Raw genomic sequence first — 19,219 nt, forward strand, 5'->3', positions numbered from 1 at the left:
AATGGTTTGTGCAGGCTTAATTATTGCTAGTACATGTAGAAAAAGAAAATGAAATCCCTACAAAAAATACAGTTTTACTCTTATTTTACCATGTGTCAAATTGATTTGAACCTAAAAATGGCAAAAAACAAGAAGATTTTGAGTATGTCCTTAAAGCTAAGATAAACCAAAGGCTACAACTGAATACTTAAATGGAGTAGGGTAGCTAAAATCTCTGAACTGCATGTCTAAGAGGAATGTAGAATCATGCTTACTTTTATCATAGTGACCTTGGGCCTACAACAAAGTTGGCACCTCATGGCTACCCTCTAGAACATCCGTTTAACAAGGACGGGTACCGATACATCCTTGCAGAGTCAGATCCACATGCTCCTAACAGACAGGCATTTGATGAGAGTCTGGACTGGGCGGGAAAACCTATCCCAGGGTACCTCTACAGGACGTTCTTAGGATCTGATGTACTCTTAGCACTGAATGATAGAGGTACAATGCATGTGGTCATAGAGTTTGCATGAATAAATTCATCTACTGTAAACTATTGGGGATTTTAAATGAGATTTGATCCCTCAAAAGTAGCACACAGATTTCTACTTTTGCAATTTTAGGATTCCTTGTAATCTGCAAATGCGCAGAATGAGGTGGAATAATTTGCTTTTATAAATTTTGCATTTTTTAACTGGAAAATTCCACAAAAGCTGGACTCTTGCATATATTTCACATATTACTGTACTGTAGATAACCAAATTTTTGTGACACCTTATTTTCACGAGATAGTCATTCATTTTGTTATTCATAAGAGAGACAAAATTTTCACGACTTTTGAATTTTTTTATATAATCTTTTATAATAAAAATATATGTGCGAATTAAATTTTTCTGAGCATACAGTCTAGCTTAATTACGCGAAAGTAGAGTTCTTGTGAATAAAATGTGATTTACTGTACATAGTAAACTAGAAAGAAATGGGAAATACTGTGAATGTATGATATTCAGTGTGTACAATAATTGGTGGGAATTGATTTTTCAACAGGTTAGCTTAGATTTGATTTGATTTCTTGCATTTCTGAATTTATTTATTGATAAACCTATATGCATGCCAATTAGCCATGCACTACATTTAGTGGAGGCCAATTAGCCATGCACTACATTTAGTGGAGGCCAATTAGCCATGCACTACATTTAGTGGAGGCCAATTAGCCATGCACTACATTTAGTGGAGGCCAATTAGCCATGCACTACATTTAGTGGAGGCCAATTAGCCATGCACTACATTTAGTGGAGGCTGCTTTCCACCAAATATACTAAATAGAATACACAACCAAGTGTAATATGATTACAGTAACACTCTCTGTCCTTATATTTTTCATTTGACTCTAATTAAACACCAAATATTATTCAAATAAACATAAAAATATGTTTTAAAAAAAAGTTTTATGAAAGGATCATCTGAATTCTAAATGACTTTAAATATAGAATTATATAAAGATGCTTTTTTTCAGCTCCCCAGTTAAAGGTCTCTGATGACAGACTTAGTGTAACAGGAGAGAAAGGCTACAGCATGGTCCGGGCCACTCATGGTACACAAATTTATTGTTTGATAGAACTATTAATTTTTGGTATCGTGAGTCATTAAAGTGACCCTTTGTTACCTATTTTCATCCGTTGTCGTTCATCCTCTGTCTTGCATCATCCGTCATGTACGTGTATTTGTCATAAACTTTTGAACAATTTCAAGTTCTTCTCTTGTATGGCTGATCTATTTTAGGTATGTAGCATCTACTGGTAAAGGGGGACAAAAATTGTGAATTTCATGGTCTCTGGCCGCCTTTGGCCTGACAGGTGGGGCTAAATGATCAAAATTGATACAGTCTTCTAAAATCATCTTTAATCCTGGACATCAAGCAGTCAAACTGTTTGCATAATTATAATAAGCATTGAACCTTCTACCAAAATTGTGAAAATCATGGCCCCAGGATCAGGGGTTCTGGTGTTGGGGTTGGACTCTATTGATCATTTAATGAAAATGCATAAATTCTTTAAAAATCTGTATATTTAGAAGTCAAAGTAAGGGCATAGTTGATGAACATGGGTGCCTGTTCCAAAATTGTGAAATTCATGGCCTCTGAGTCAGGAGTCTCGGTGTTTGGGCAAAGCTCTATTGATCTAGATAAAATCTGTAATTCTTTGAAAATCTTCATCTCTGCTTGTGGGAACTAAGCAGACAAACTAAATGAATGGTTATGATGTGCTCTAGTGCTTGTTCCAAAATTGTCAAATTCATGTCCCCTGAGTTCCGTGTTCTGGTGGTAGGACAGGGCTTCATTGATCATATGGTGTAAATGAATTAATTCTTTGAAAATATACTTGTTCAGCAGACAAACTAAGTGCATGTTTATGATGAGCAAGGGTGCCTGTTTCAAAATTTTGAAATTCAAGGCCCCTGGGTGAGGGGTTCTGGTGCTAAGGTTGGGCTCTATCAATTATATACATGTAGATAAAATGCATTAATTCTTTGAAAATCTCTGCTTTTGGGCATCTAGAAGACAAACAGAGTAAAAAGTTGTAAGGAACAAAGGTGTTTTTACGAATTTGTGAAATTCTTGACCACTGGGTCAATGGTTTTAGTGCTGGGCATAGCTTCATTTATCATGTAGGGAAATTTATAAGCTACTTTTAGAGAAGTTACTCCCCTTTGTAGTTCACCTACATGTACACAAACTGATTTCAATAGCTATTTACAGCAGCAAAACAATTTGAGGACAAAGTTTTTGATAAAAAGATCAGTCTAATCAGTAATTATTTCTCAATAAATTGTTTATTCATTGTTGAGTGAACTTTATTTAAAAAAAAAAAAAAAAAAAAAAAAAAAAAAAAAAAAAAAAAACCTCAATAGATTTGTGTCTTTATAAATGTTGATTGAAATGAAATTGCTGGTAGTGACAAATCTTGTTTTCATGTCATGTTTCATTCAGTTGATCAATCATTGACTTGTATTTAGGGGTGAGAAGAGGGGCGTGGTATTTTGAGGTCAATATTGATGAGATGCCACAGGACTCGGCCACAAGAATAGGATGGTCACAATCACTAGGTAAATGTATTTTAACATACAGTATTTAAAGCTACTTCCATTGAAACATTTTTTAAAAATCAATTTCCTGTTCAGTCAGTGTTTCTTAAAACAATTAAATGACCAAATTTCTAGGTAACCTACAAGCCCCGACAGGGTATGATAAGTTTAGTTACTCCTTTCGATCACGGAGAGGAACAAGGTTCCACCAGAGTCGTGGGAAGCATTATTGTGACGGGGGATACACAGAGGGGGATGTTATGGGGTTCTTCATTCATCTTCCAGAGCCTGACAACCCCACCAAACTTTTACCAAATACATTCAAAGACAGGGTAAGTTCATGTCAGCTTTTCTAGCCTCATTTATGTCCCTACCACTTGCTTTCTCATGAGCAAAGAATTTGTGTAATGCTGGAGTTTTGAGTCCTTCTAACAAATATTTAAATCATTATTTTACTTTATAAAACATTATATTAATACAGTAAATCTCTTTTTGTATGAATACGGTTATAGCAAATTTACAGATATAGCAAAGTTTTTGAATCCCCAGTGAAATTCTCAACAATTCCTTGTAAAATTTTACAGTTATAACGATGAAATAAAGAATGTAGCGTACTGATTTTGTGTCCCCCAGAGGTTAAAAATAAAGAAATTTACATTGTTTATAACAGATTTTCAAAGATCTCAATTTTTAATCTTTGAGAGTTGAACTTGTGTCTATTATCCCTAGTCCATCATGCAGAAACTGGACAATAAATTTTTATGACTTCTGTGTGTCTGTGCCATTTAACTCAGAAATATACCCTACAATCACACAATTGTACAGTAGATGAACAAGTTCTGTGTCTTTAAAATACACATGATTTTCTTTTTGAACCCCTAAATTTAGGGAGTAAATACATGTAATACAAGAATGAAGTTCTTATGTAGCATTGTTAGCTCACCTGAGCTGAAAGCTCAAGTGAGCTTTTTTGATCACCCATTGTCTGTCGTCCGTCCGTCCGTCTGTCTGTCCGTCCGTCTGTAAACTTTTCACATTTTCAACTTCTTCTCAAGAACCACTGGGCCAATTTTAACCAAATTTGGTACAAAGTATCCTTGGGTGAAGGGGAGTTTAAATTGTTAAAATAAAGGGCCAAGTCCCCTTACAAGGGGAGATAATCAAAAAAAGACAAAAATAGGGTGGGGTCATTAAAAAATCTTCTTCTCAAGAACCACTGGGCCAAAAAAGCTGAAACTTATGTGGAAGCATCCTGGGATAGTGTAGATTTTAAATTGTTAAAATCGTGACCCCCGGGGGTAGGGCAGGGCCACAATAGGGAATCCAAGTTTTACATTGAAATATATAGGAAAAATCTTTAAAAATCTTCTTCTCAAGAACCATTGGGCCAAAAAAGCTGAAACTTATGTGGAAGCATCCTGGGATAGTGTAGATTTTAAATTGTTAAAATCATGACCCCCAGGGGTAGGGCGGGGCCACAATAGGGAATCCAAGTTTTACATTGAAATATATAGGAAAAATCTTCTTCTCAAGAACCACTAGGCCAGAAAAGCTGAAACTTACGTGGAAGCATCCTGGTGTAGTGTAGATTTTTAATTGTTAAAATCATGACCCCCGGGGGAAGGGCGGGGCCGCAATAGGGAATCCAAGTTTTACATTGAAATAAATAGGAAAAATTTTTAAAAATCTTCTTCTCAAGAACTACTTGGCCAGAAAAGCTGAAACTTATGTGGAAGCATCCTTGGGTAGTGGAGATTCTAAATTGTTAAAATCATGACCCCCAGGGGTAGGGCGGGGCCACAATAGGGAATCCAAGTTTTACATTGAAATATATAAGAAAAATCTTTAAAAATCTTCTTCTCAAGAACCATTAGGCAAGAAAAGCTGAAACTTATGTGGAAGTATCCTGGGGTAGTTTAAATTCTAAATTATACAAATCATGACCCCCGGGGATAGAGCAGGGCCACAATAGGGAATCCAAGTTTTACATTGAAATAAATAGGAAAAATCTTTTAAAATCTTCTTCTCAAGAACAACTGGGCCAGAAAAGCTGAAACTTATGTGGAAGCATCCTGGGATAGTGAAGATGCTAAATTATAAAAATCATGACCCCCGGGGGTAGGGCGGGGCCACAATAGGGAATCCAAGTTTTACATTGAAATATGTAAGAAAAATCTTGAAAAATCTTCTTCTCAAGCACAACTGGGCCAGAAAAACTGAAACTTATGTGGAAGCATCCTTGGGTAGTGTAGATACTAAATTGTAAAAATCATGACCCCTGGGGGTAGGGCGGGGCCACAATAGGGAATCCAATTTTACATTGAAATATGTAAGAAAAATCTTCTTCTCAAGAACAACTGGGCCAGAAAAACTGAAACTTATGTGGAAGCATCCTGGGATAGTGTAGATTTTTAATTGTTAAAATCATGACCCCCAGGGGTAGGGCAGGGCCACAATAAGTATTAGAAGGGGGGAAATCTGGTAAAGAACAGCATGGCCAAAGTTACTCAGGTGAGCGATGTGGCCCATGGGCCTCTTGTTTGTAGTACATTTTGAACTAATGTTAACTGTATAATTTCTCTTCATAAAATAATAAAAAGATACTTCCATTTTTTTTTTCTATAAACACGATAAAGTCAACTCCCAGGAGTACATTATGTACTTTGATCATTTGAGATGCATTTTCATATGACTGCATATCTTAGTTATGACATGCATTATGGTACTCAACCTTTCAAGAGTGGTTGTTTAATCTGTACACCCTTTAAATATCTGGTACTCTTAAACACATTGAAGTACTGATCATACAGCACCCAGTCTTTATCAAAGTACTAATGGTACTGACAGACTTCCCCGTCTCTTTAAAGATAGATAAACCCAACCTAAACAAATTACTGAGACTACAGCAGATAATTAAAGTAAGAATTTACCAATCTGTAGTCAGCTCAGCCAGGATTTATACTGATACATTATGACCTTTATCTCATCAACTGAATGTACTTATTTGTATCAATTTCTTTTCCTTGTCATCAAGTTTTGGGGTGTTGGAAATTTTAAAAACAAAATGAAAGTTTCAGCACAATTTATTATCATAATAAAATATTAGCAACATCTATTTTCTTTGGAATTGTAAGCTAAACCCATGGTTTGAAGAAAAAAAGCAAAGCAGTGTTAATAAAAAAATGATGTGTGGTAGTTGCATAATCTGTGAAAATTATCTATTGCACAATTGTTTGAGCGATTAACATTTACATCAATTAAACTAGCATTCATTTCATATAATAAAGCAATATTTGGCCTCTACAGACAGCAGACTTATCATTCAACATCATTTCATTTCTCAACAATCAAAAGCTAGAACTCAGCTACATCATATCACAATTCAAACAACTAGATAAACACTTTCATCTTGACAATGATTGTGACAGGACTTTTCATTTCATGCAACATGTTACACTCATGCTCTTGGCTCAGGAAGCATTTTCATAAACAAAATACATGTATATTCTTTGTACACTGCAGAATTACAGTACACAAATCACATATAGAAATTTTCCTTGAAGGTGAAAAGTGGAAGACTCTTCTTGGTTTAAAATAAAAAAGAATATTACACATTTAACCTGATAACACTGAGGTACATGTATACAGTATTATAGTATTGATTCACAATACATCAGTGAATGGTGTTGATATGGTGATTGATACAATCCAGGGGCAGATAACTCAGGCCTATCACAGATCTGTATTTAATGACCGACGACGTTTGTCTTTCTCATCATTTTCCTAGAAACACAAATAAAATAGTGTCCAGATAATTGATAACAGGCTACAAAACAGGAAATCTGTTAAATAGGAGTGGACTGAGATCAAAGACATTTATTGATGTACATAATAATAGAAAATATACCCACCTCTTGCTGTGCCTTTAATCTTTCATTCAAGGCTAAAACACAAAAATATTTTTCTGGTAAAATTAAAACTTAGTCCTTCTATAATCATTAGAAATTAAGAAAAGTTAGAATAGTGAAAGGATAAGTGTTAATTTGACCCACCTTTCATTAGTTTGTCATCTTCTAAAAATAAAGGAGAGGATTTCACTTTGTCAGCACGACTCTTTGTTTCTGCGAAAGATTTAAGCATATATGAACCGTCCACAGACATGAGGAAATTTTTAATCAAAATACATGTAATAAGTAAATATTGCACTTTTTTTAAATGTATTTTTTGTATCTGGATGCTACAGGGGTAAAGAGTTCCTTTTCTTTTATATAAAAAGTTTTAAGTTTGTTTACATATTCTATTTCTTGTGTTTCTTCTTTCAATGCCAATGAGAAAAATTGTTCCTTTCTGGGAGTTCTTTAAACTGTATACCGGGGTAGATTTTTTATAACATAGAAGAAAGACTAGAATTGTTGTTCTGAAGACTCACCTAGACTTGTTGGTGTAGTGGCAGTAGGAGAAGTCTTTTTGACAGTGGGATCAATTTGTGCAAATATATTTCCTCCTGTAGAAATGCCAGTACTGGCTTGTGAATCTGAATTCACTGTTTTATCTACTGTCTTTTTATCACTATTTGGTTTGGCAGGTTTTTCTTCAGGAGTTTTTGAGCCAGATCTATCAGGTGTCTTTGAGCGCTCTTTGTTTGGTGTTTTTGAACCTGCTTTTTCAGGAGTTTTTGAACCAGTTATGTCTGGTGTCTTTGAGCCAGCTTTTTCAGGGGTTTTTGAACCCGTTTTATCAGCAGGTTTTGAGTCTGATTTATTGGGAGTTTTCAAACCAGATTTTTCTGAGACAGTTTTTGAAGCACTTTTTTCTGAGTCTGATTTTTCAGGTGTTTTTGAACGAGACCTTTCTTTGGCCACGGGAGGGTTGGATTCACTAGGCTCTGGTGACAGTTTGGTTCTGTCTTTACTCTTACTACCTCCATTTTGTAGGAGACTATTATCTTTTGATAACAATGGTTCTTCTTCTTTATCCTCACCTATCTATAAATTGAAATAAAGTGATAAGTACAATTATTATAATAATTTCCAAAACAAGTTTGTGTCACAAGACACTTGACCTAACAAGGAGGTTAAAGTAATCTAAAATCTAATGACAATATACTGAAACTAGTAGTGATGAAAAAGAAACATGAATAGGAATATAAGGTGAATAATGCATCCCTCGAAAACAAATCAAATTTCTCTAGGACACACCAACTAATATTAACATAAAAATTGAAGGTGAAATTTTATTTATATTTCTTGGGGACAACTTATGGGAAAAGACAAAAATTTCAGTATGTGGAATACCATGAATATAAAGCTTCCATCTCCACAACAATCGACAGCATTGAACTTTTGAATATATGAAGAATTCAGGTATAATGATTGAATGCAGAGAAAAAGGAGAAAATTGAAATCTTTTTGGAAAAACTGCTAGAAATTTGGTAAGAATATTTGAAAGAAAGGAGGAAAGAGGGATCAAATAATTGGGAGAAAATGGACTGGTTTGGAAGCCATAACTTTATGTACACATAATTATATACATACATGAATAGGAGAAAATCATACACCGCTATAAAACATATCATCAAAATGAGAAAGCAATAAACAGTAAATCATGCCCTGTATGTCGTCTGCATGCCGACTTGTTTATATGTTTCACACTTACAACATCCAAACCTTCATCAAGCTAACAAAAAAAGTCAATGTCTCCTTCAGCTTAAACTGAATAGACTTCATAACATAAACTTATAATTGTGATTTGAATACTTAATGCATTGATATAACATTTCCTGAATGCATTTAAACATGTTTAATAACCTTAGCACAGCTATTTTTAGAATCATCACTTTTCACTTGTCAAGAATATTCTGTTTTAGAAGTTGATACATCATTCTTTGAAACTTTATTTATCAGCACTTTGTCAACTTACTAATTTGGCCATGGATTGTTGAGCATTTTTTCGCCTGAATGCCGCAGAAGAACGGTTTCTGTTTTTGGGTGGAGGGGCTTTCCGATACTGAAAGTGAAACTTCCAATTTTAACACCTTATCATTTCAGCTCTTAGCTGGAAATTCCAATGATTTTATCAAACTTTTAGAATTATTCTTGAATTCCATAAAGAATCTTAAACTAAATGCATGAAATAATCAAAATAGTAGTACATTTATGGAAGATAATGTGATTCTAAGTGGTATAACTTATTTGTCCTCTATAAGCACTAGCTGTAAAATTTATGAGAGATTGTTTCATTAATGTCTTCTTACTGATCTTAGAACTGCTGTTTCCCTTTTGATGGCCCCAAATTCTGAGTCGTCATCCTCCTCATCAGCTATCACGACATCAGGGTTATCTGGCTGTTTATAACTTCTGTAAAATACACCAGTACAATACAGTACCAAGATAGAAGGTCTTTATAACTTGTACAACAGGCATTGTTTGAAATTCATAAAGAATAACCGTCTTTTCCAAAACAAGTTCAAACTTATTAAACAATGGGTGAAGTGTCTCTCTTTGGCATACATATTCTGAATACATTAAATGCTTTGATCAGCTTTTAGACAGAAAAAATTCTTTTTCTTGTTTAGTTTTTACTGTACATTACAGATAATGCACAAATTTGCACAAAAAGTAATCCATAAACTATTTTAATTTTGCTTTTGGGACTGAAATATCTCATTATTCTGTGAACTGTATTACCCAGAATCTGAGTCTCCATCAGGGGAAGGGGTGATGGTTATTTTTGGTCGCATTGTAACCTCAGCATCTTCCTTTTCCTCATTTTGAGTCTCCTTTGGTTTAGGAAATCGAGGACTTTGACCCTGGTACAAAATAAACAGACATTGCCTTAAATATTTCTTCATGTATTTGTAGCAGTTCATCAAAAACATGTACCTGGTACATAAATGCAATTTTTGTCAATTGACTAAATAGTTTTCATCCTGTTTTTCTTAACCCCTTGAGTATTTTTATGATTGACAGTTAATGTGTGCACTTAGAAATTTTTGTGATTGAATATTTCTATGTGATGACTATGATGTCTAATGTTGACAAGGCATCATCATCACCCAAAACCTAATAATAGCAGATGATAGTCTCTGGAGAAATTACATGATGCACACAAAACCACACATGATCATCATCTGTACACCAAATATGTAACTGATTTAAAGTCTGTCTGGGGGATGTTAATAGAATTACCATTGGCATTCCCATAATGATCCCCTTGCCCTCAAAAGCCTTGAAAGCCTCACTCTGGGGTCGCTTTTTTGGGGTGGGGCCAGGCCTGAGGGGTGACTCTTTGCTGTCATCCTTCTTTTCAAAGGCTTTTAATTTGTCTTTAAATGAAAGCTTGTCATCTGTTTTCTCCTGTGAATCTTCCCTTAAAAAAACAAAACACAAAAATAGCATGCTTTAATCTGTTTATAGGGAATCAATACACATTAGGACTTCATTGCATGTGTAAATTGAGTGTTTTCATACATTGCATTATAAGTGAGTAAAACATGAGTCACTGCTCAATGCATGTTAGAAAATATACAGATACTGTATTTGTCCTAATAAGTGCCCAGGGTGCTCGGAAAATTGCAAATATCAAGCAGGTATTAGATTCACCTCAGATATATTAGGTGTAAGTAAAAAAAAAAAAGGGGGGGGATAAAATTAAAAACATAAAAATGTCTAAAAATTATTTTTATTTTTTTGAACCATTTTAAAATAGTCTTTAGTTGGTAGGTTAAATTTAACAGCAACTGAAATGAGATGTAAAGTATTTTACTGTGGAAAGTAATGCAGAATCGTTCATTAATATGTTCAAAATGACAGCTAGACATTTGGAAAGTCATACAAAAAATGACAGTATAAGATACAAGGAATGTAAATTATTAAAAACTGAAATTTTAAAGATAAATTGACTTATTTAAAACACAATGTTGATCTTCCAAAGGTGTGTATATCAATAAGAATCAGATACTGTGCATCTTATATGTAAACCTCTCACTTTTGTTTTGGATTATGTTTACAGGTAAATCAATACATTTTTTCCATCAAAAAATTTCATGTTTTAGGTACAGATATGTTTAGAAAGGTCATTTTATGAGATTTTTTCTACAAAATGAAAAAAATATACACATGCAGTGATTGGTTGAGTGTATGAGGAGGGGGGGGGGGCTTATTATTCACAATAGGGGCAGGGGTGCTAATTAGGGTGAATACATATATATGATTCTAGATTGCATTAGAAATCTTGGCTGTAGACATGGTAGATGGGATTCCTATGTCATGTTTATAATTAACAGTAATGGACACTTGGAATGGGCAGCAAATTTTAAGAGCACACATTAAATATGGATGAATTTGGAGATGAAATTAATTATGAATCAGTTTATCCTGCTGAAAGAGGTCAGATCTTAATAAATGATGAAGTTATGTACCAGTTAGGTTTAATTGATGACCAAAACATTTGCATTTATTTAAAGAGAAGTAGAATTTAGGAACATAAACTGTTAGAATTTGTGTGATGATGGGATGGGGAGGGAGATTCCATGTACCATTCATCCATAACTTACTCTGAACTAGTACTCTCTGCAGTATCAAAGTCACAGATATTATCCAGAGAAGAAATGTCCATTTTGTGTGAATGACTAGCAGTGTACTAGTGATTAGAGTTGGCTGGAGAAACAGTGTGTCTGGTGGTCATAAGGAATCCATTAGCTGTATAGACTTGGGGCAATGTGTTAGAACTAACGAATCACTTGTTAACAAATTAAACAAACCTGGGATTAGGAGGCTGAATTATCAGAGGGCATCTGGGGAGAGGGGTTACTACAAATGATATCAGTAATACTCTATTGTAATAAAAAAAATATGGTGAAGTATTCAAACTATGGAACAGGAAAATATTCACTATCTAATATAGTACTCATTGTAAAGTATGTGTATAAAAATGTACACAAAGTTTCCTCAAATTATGACAACAGTTTTCATTTTAATGTAGGATGTTTTTGTATGGCTAAATTGCTTTTCTAAATCTTGAGGAGTGCAATTGTGTTTTTTTCCCTTGTATTGTCACACTTTTGTTTCAAATTGTGAGAGTTCAAATTCTACTTAACATTTATGTACATTACTGGTTAACATGATTAAGAATGTTTGAAGCTGGATCATCGTTTCCTTGTTTTTTGTGAAGTGTTAGTATTTGTTTGGATGTCTTCCAACCTAACACTATTACCTTTTCTTTGCAAAATGTATGAACTTGTTAATGTAAATCAGATTGGCCTGCTACTAGCTCTACTAATTAACAAAGTTGCAATGTGTTTATGATCATCAGATGAATTAAATAAAATTGCAAACCTGTTGCATCAAGACATTTGGGATATAAACAGAATTTGAGGTCTGTTTTTCTGTTGTTATAGAGTGCTAAAGGTGTAGAGTTCTGTAAGCCAAATCAGAGTTATAGCTATATTGGATTTCTGTAATGTGTAGCACCAGAGTATTTGATGGGCCTGGAATGGCTCCCCTGACTGAGATCAATAGAGAGAGAGAGGTAGTTAATAGGAAGTTATGATACCTAACCATTCATCATTATGTGACAGGTGGAAAATCAATTTGTAGACTGTGTGACAAACTTATTGTTGTGACACCCCAAGGCTATTGTGCACTACACCGTCAACTATACTACTCATCTCTACTTATGTTTGGGCTATAAAACAGTATATATAACTTTTCTGTTTGCTTTTCAACAGATTTACTCAACAATTTGCTTCCCAGTTCAGAATTAGATTATGTAGTCTAGAAATGGCAAGTTTCAAGGATTTGTGACTAGAGAAGCTGACAACACTTAAATATTCTAATGTAACAAAACATTCCAAACTCACCCTTGTTTTTTGTCGTTTTGTTCTTTGGCTGGTTTTGATGCTTCCTCTTTGTTGACTTTTTCGTTGTTCTTGTTTTTGTCGTCGGCTGTTTTCTCTTCCTTATCATCTATTTCTGGGGATGAACTTCGCTTTCTTCTGCGACAACAGCACTGGAAGACTGCTACAAGGACAGACATGCTGAACAGAGCCACAAGGGTGCTCGCAATTGTCAACACCATTGTCGACCACGAACCTCCGTCAACGTCAACATCCGTTTGCTGAAGTGCTTCTCTCCGGGATAGAGAAAGGGATTCAGGCTTGCTTAATTTCACTGAACTATATTCAAAAATCACCTTAGCCTTTTCTCTTTCACTTTCTGTCTCATAATCCCTCAGAAATTTTTTGTTACTATTTTGTAAATTATTTGTATATCCAATTACTTTTCGAACCAAATCATTAGTGGGGTTAGGCTGAGTGTTCTGATCTGAATGAGCGACTTCCTGAATAAGGTAAAGAGTATTATTTTTACCAGCCTCAATGGTTTCTATGACAGGATGTGAAGCAGGCTTGAGAAATTCCTCCTCCTCGGGTTGACTAGCAGGTGTAGGAAAGCACCATGTCATTTCACAGCCCACCAACAACACACATAATATCCATATTTCCATGTTAGAACACATCTGAATCACTTCATACACGACATGAAGGCAAACTGCAAGTAACAGGAGAACATACAGGATTTTCCCAACCTGAGATACTACACATTACTCCTGATTGCTAAGGATGAAATAGTACACACTGACATAAACATTTCCTCAGGCAAAAAGGTCATTCAAGTGTGTACGTAAGACTCGCACCTAATCCTGCTATGTCTGCAAAAAATTCGCTCTATAATTAACACAAGGTTTGTTAATTTTACTGCGGCACAAGCATGTCATTCACATGCTTCCATTTAAAATCCTTGTTTGTCAATACAGAGAAATGGCTTGGTTCATCTGAAGTGACCTGGGAAAGACTACACTGATTGCAAATCAATAAATCTGCAACCTTCCCGTGCACAGGGCAGAACAGAATTACACAGATTAGTGAGACTGGTGTGATCCCTATACAGAGAATACACTGGCAGGGCTCGCACACAATGTTCACCAAACAGGTGCTCTGTAACACAAAAATATTCCTACTTCTCCTCACAACAAAGGCTGCACTGTGATAAATTCATATTTCTATGGGGGTTAAAAACAACAAAATATGTACACAAGAGATAAGGCTGATTCCCAGTACTGCTAATACCTAAGTTCAAAGGAATGTGTCAATGTGGCGGTGTGTGAGTCATTTCCTTCGATACCCATAGTGCACAATGTCATTATCTCTGCTAACTAGCTTAATTTAATAGCATAAGCTCCGTAATGTAATAAGTCAAATTGTGTCCTGAATTGAGCAATTTTCTTTACTGATGTCATTAACTTTTCAAGTCAGTCTAAGTGTTTGTAAAAGAAAGTATAATGTTAGTTCCAACAACACAGGAATTAAATGTAGTACTCTTCTATTCTTAATTTTAACAGTCTTTGTTTTTTGCAATGTGAATTCATGTGAATTATTTTCTATAAATAAAATGTTCAGTCAGTAATGAGTAATTACTGTCTTTGGTCATATATATTTAGTTATTACAAATGTCATGTCTGAAATTCAGTTGTTAAACTTTTGGGGGAAGTGGTTTAATTTCCTACACAGTACATCTTATGTGATATAGATCTTGCATTCATTTTCTCGGAATTAAATCAGCCAGACTTCAGGATAAAAACAATGCAAGTAGCAAGATTGTTGAGATGTTTTTCTGTTTGCTAATTAAACAAACTACTCAAGAAAAATAAAATTACCAGAAGCTATCTTATAAAAGAATCAGCAACAAAACAACTTACCAGTGATACCCTGACTTAAGATGAGTGCTACTTGTTATAAGACAAGGAAACACTTCAAACTATACAAGGAAGAAGACTGTTCATTAGCTGTGAAGATTATACTATAGGCATTGCTTTCTGACAACTGAATTGCAGCATGAAGAAAATGCTTTTATTATTTAGGCTGAATGATAATAAAAACAGATAGGGATAAGGAAGTAAAAAGCACCACAGGTGTACATACCCCATAAAGTTAAATGGTTAAGGAAAGTGTCATTAAATTTCCGCACTGGAATTTGTAAAATTTAAACAAAACTCTTTAAGATATTTGATCTTAGTATTTACATATACTATGAATGTATTTGATGTCAACTTTAGATATTTGTTTTTCTAATGTATTTCAGTTGCTAGCAATGAGGATGTTAACAGGGCAGTTTTAATATATAGAGAGATATCTAAAATAAAAATTTAGCCCTTTCATGAGGTCGATCCATATAGATATAATAGTCCTATGTTTAGCAAGATTTGGTATTTGTTTTTTTTTTAAGCACTGACTTGAGAAAATATAATAAAAAAATATTTATATGGATGCAGCAACTTCTTATTAGAGGGTTATGAACAGAGAAACTTTATTGAAGACAAATAAGTATATGTTGTCTGAAGTAATTTTTTAAAAAAATTAAATGTACTATTATAGTTCATATCTTTTCTCTTTAAAAAAAAAAAAAGCAAAAAGAGTAAATAATTCAAATATCATTCACTGATGTAATGTATGTTGACAGATCAGATATAATTACATTACCATCAGGTGAGGATACAAATTATTTCTTTAAATGAACTTAAGTAATAACATAATAAACTTATTGTAGGTTTGAGTGTACCTTTTGTCTTTGCAGCCATTGGTGAAGTTTAAAAGTCATCTTTATTATGAAGAAAAAGATCATGTTGCTGAAACTGAAAAGTCATTAAAACCACTGATAGGATCCCAGGTAAATATTCTCAGATAATGACTGGCCTCTATATACTTTGAAACCACTAATTGAATCTAAGGTAAAGATTCCCAGATAATGACTGGCCCTAATATACTCTAAAACCACTGATTGAATCTCAGGTAAATATTCTCAGATAATGACTGGCCCCCATATACTCGGAAACCAGGTAGAGATTCTCGGATAATGACTGTCCCCCATATACTTTGAAACCGCTGATTGAATCCGAGGTAGAGATTCTCAAATAATGACTGGCCCCCCATGTACTCTAAAACCACTGATGGAGTCCCAAGTAAAGAATCTCAGATAATGACTGGCCCCCATATACTCGGAAACCAGGTAGAGATTCTCAGATAATGGCTGTCCCCCATATACATGTACTTTGAAACCACTGATTGAATCTTAGGTAAAGATTCTCAGATAATGACTGGCCCCCCATGTACTCTAAAACCACTAATAGAGTCCCAAGTAAAGATTCTCAGATAATGACTGGCCCCCATACACTCTGAAACCACTGATTGAATCCCAGGTAAAGATTCTCAGATAATGACTGGCTAATATATACATGTACTCTAAAACCACTGATTGAATCCCAGGTAAATATTTCTGATAATGACTGGCCCCCATATACTCTGAAACCACTGATTGAATCCCAGGTAAAGATTCTCAGGAGCTCCTAATGTTTCATATGCCATCAACATGATTCTAGGTAAAGATTCTTTAACAGTTACAGGTCCCCGAATCTACAAATAGGATCCTAGTTTAAGATTTCTAGATAATTACCTGCCCCTAAAGAATGTAAAATAACATATGGAATCCACCATGAATTTTCTATAGACACTAATGGGTTCCAGGAATGTGCATGGTACATGTGTCAAGTCCTATCATCACTAAAGCTTATGAGTAAATTCTTATTAAAATAAGAACTTGCCTCATAGATCCTTTGAAAAATCATGTTCTTCATAAATATTGTACCCTTGAATTCCCTGTATCCATTATTGGATCCTATGAAATCTTGATAATAACTGGTCCCAAAAGTTCCTAAAACCAGGATCCATGATAAATTGTACGGTATTAGTAAGTGCCTTCAAGTCACTGCCACAAATGATTGGTCTGCAGGTAACATATCTAATAAGAACTGATCTTCTTGCTCATCTAATGGAGTATTGATCTTTGATACTTGTTGCTAATGGAATTGAGGTCAAAAAAAAAGCTCTTTACTTAAAAATGTTTCATTTCCTATAGAAGACTATTAATTATGCTGGTTGAATCACTAGAAAATTGCTGTACTCATAAATACTTCATGTTTTTACAAGACTTCAGTATTCATTAAATATTTTAACCTGGCACTTTGAATCTGGTTGTTTCAGATCATTATGTACAAAAATGGAGTATCACAGGGAATAGCCTATGAAGATGTCTTTGAAGGTGTATACTATCCTGCAGTCTCTCTCTACAAGAATGCCAAGGTTTGTAGGATCTCAGAAATATTGTCCTTAAAGGGTTTTTATCATGTATCTAAATTTCTTTAAAATGAAACAATATTATATTCTTGGAACATATAATTATCGTTTAATTAAGGTCGTAATTAGACAATAAAATGCCTGTAATATAAGGTTCTCATAGTAAAAATCTCAACTAATTAGATAAGGGTCATGTGGTACTGAAACGTCATAGGTGTCAATGGTCAATTAGAACTCGTAAAGCTTATCGTAAGAAAAAAATATATTGAATAGATTTTAAATAAATAGACTACACAATATGGCCGGTTGAAATTTTGACATCGGCCACATTTCTTTGGTTATGGATGGTCAATATTTTATGTATGAACGCCTAGCAGAGAGAAATAACCAGAAAATATGCCAACAATTGTAGAGGTCACCAAAGACAAGCCGTTGACAACTCGGGACTGACTAAACAGAACAAATTACTAAAGTTTAACTTCGTAAATATTTATAAATATAGGAATTTTAAATTCTCCTTCTTCCATTATTTCAATTATTTATATATAAATAAATCCAGAATATCTTCTGTCTGTTCCAGCAGTGAATATCATATACTAGAAGTGACACTTTTTCATTTACGAAGTTCAAAACATTCCTACTAGATCATGTGCGACCTTTAAAAATGCGTGTTGGAATTTTATTTTTTTTTTAAAGAAAGGTACCTTTTTCTCAAAATATTTTATAGTACAAAAAATTAGTGATCGGGTATAAACGATTGTTCTGAATGGAGATAAATGCCATCGCGTTTGAGGAAAAAGGCCACCCTTTCATCTCTCGAACAAGTCCAGGAAATGTGGAAAAAATCTTCCTAAAACCTTTCTTGTGCACATTTGTGCATCCTAAAGCCACAAATTATACCTTACTAGCTGTCAATTATCCAGTTATCACTTAATTATTATCTAACAGGTTTGATAGACACTACAAATGAACCCTTTTGTAAACACAATAAGTACTTCACTTGACCAGGGTTGACACCTATGACGTCAGAGCAATGGTGCGTAACATCGGCGATCAAAATATGCATATTGAGAAATTCAAACTTTGAATCGCTGAAACATCAAAAATATTAATTTCTTGGCAATATTCTTAGTATAATTGAGAGGCTTTGCTATATTTTTGCAGGTGACCATGAATTTTGGACCAGACTTCAAATGTCCCCCACAGGGCCTCAAGGACTTCAGACCGGTATGTCAGTTATTCAGACTCTCATATGAAAGATCTGTAATGCTGTTAACCTAGACAAATGATCTCAGTATGAAAAACTTTTAAATTTTAATTATTCTCCATAGCTATTGGATCTCTTATAGCAAAAACTGACCAGGAGTTTCTAAAGAGACTGTAGCTCTACTGGTTGATTAATATTAGTGTAAGAGAAAATTTTCACCTGGACTTGAAACACCTTTCTACTAATTTTTATGGACAGAATTATGTGTCTTGACCTGTAAGAGATGGTCATTAAGATAATTCGATTAGTTCCATGTTGTTTATTAAACATTTCTCTTTTCTACTAGTTAATATAACAAACATCATGCAGTGTGTCTTGTTTCCATTTTTGAATAACCATTCAGTTCTAGAGACATTTGCTGTGTTGTAAATTTCAGATGTCGGATGCTGCATCTCAAACAATGGTCGAGTATGCCCTCGCAGACATCATATACCACGTGGAAAATGAAGGAAAATTACCAGAATTCTGAACACAAACTTTGAACTCTGCAACATAATCTGTAAAGGAATTAATGAGAGTCTGAAGCAAGATGTCATTACGTAATGTCTTTATTTAAGGAGACTAAGGAAGCAGTCCCATCCAAGTGTGTGAAGCCTTACAACAAACTCGTATTCTAGGACTTCAGTGGATGCCCTTGATTTATGACTCTATGTTGTCCTTGTTCATAATTTAAAATAAATGTAAAATACAGAATTTCTTTT

The 19,219-nt window shown here is 34.3% G+C and overlaps 2 protein-coding genes across 3 annotated transcripts in view; one reads left to right on the plus strand and one right to left on the minus strand.

Annotated features, from left to right (window-relative positions):
* Positions 1-19,210, plus strand: part of LOC133204495 (set1/Ash2 histone methyltransferase complex subunit ASH2-like) — a 33,294-nt gene extending 14,084 nt beyond the window's left edge. Inside the window, exons 11-18 of the mRNA XM_061340239.1 lie at positions 266-483; positions 1,499-1,576; positions 2,998-3,087; positions 3,202-3,398; positions 15,696-15,788; positions 17,159-17,257; positions 18,416-18,478; positions 18,895-19,210. Of these exons, the coding sequence (XP_061196223.1) occupies positions 266-483; positions 1,499-1,576; positions 2,998-3,087; positions 3,202-3,398; positions 15,696-15,788; positions 17,159-17,257; positions 18,416-18,478; positions 18,895-18,987 (931 nt within the window). The 3' untranslated portion in view covers positions 18,988-19,210. The remainder of the gene's footprint in view (positions 1-265; positions 484-1,498; positions 1,577-2,997; positions 3,088-3,201; positions 3,399-15,695; positions 15,789-17,158; positions 17,258-18,415; positions 18,479-18,894) is intronic.
* LOC133204491 (muscle M-line assembly protein unc-89-like) lies at positions 6,132-14,285 on the minus strand. Of its 2 annotated transcripts, XM_061340230.1 has the most exons (10): positions 12,926-14,285; positions 10,254-10,434; positions 9,753-9,874; positions 9,320-9,422; positions 8,986-9,072; positions 8,722-8,742; positions 7,496-8,051; positions 7,119-7,187; positions 6,978-7,009; positions 6,132-6,849 (listed from the first exon to the last, which is right to left on the minus strand). In XM_061340230.1, exons 1-10 carry the CDS (start codon positions 13,579-13,581, stop codon positions 6,799-6,801), a joined length of 1,878 nt encoding a protein of 625 aa, XP_061196214.1. In that variant the 5' UTR covers positions 13,582-14,285; the 3' UTR covers positions 6,132-6,798. The 2 variants fall into 2 exon arrangements, with proteins under 2 accessions (XP_061196214.1, XP_061196215.1); XM_061340231.1 differs by lacking the exon at positions 8,722-8,742 and having other exon boundaries at positions 12,926-14,283.
* Positions 19,211-19,219: the final 9 nt, after the last annotated feature.

Source organism: Saccostrea echinata, unplaced genomic scaffold (genome assembly GCF_033153115.1).
Source record: "Saccostrea echinata isolate AGI-Se365-2 ecotype Australia unplaced genomic scaffold, CSIRO_AGI_Sech_v1 ptg000053l, whole genome shotgun sequence".
NCBI classification, from domain to species: Eukaryota; Metazoa; Mollusca; class Bivalvia; order Ostreida; family Ostreidae; genus Saccostrea; species Saccostrea echinata.

What these genes read in the sequence shown, in the direction of transcription:
- LOC133204491 (XM_061340230.1), bottom strand. Translation starts at nt 13,581, where the DNA reads ATGTGTTCTAACATGGAAATATGGATATTATGTGTGTTGTTGGTGGGC. An exon ending in CAAAACGACAAAAAACAAGG is followed by an intron (nt 10,435 to 12,925) that starts GTGAGTTTGGAA and finishes TGTTTTTTTAAG; the next exon opens with GGAAGATTCACAGGAGAAAA. An exon ending in TCATTATGGGAATGCCAATG is followed by an intron (nt 9,875 to 10,253) that starts GTAATTCTATTA and finishes ATTTTGTACCAG; the next exon opens with GGTCAAAGTCCTCGATTTCC.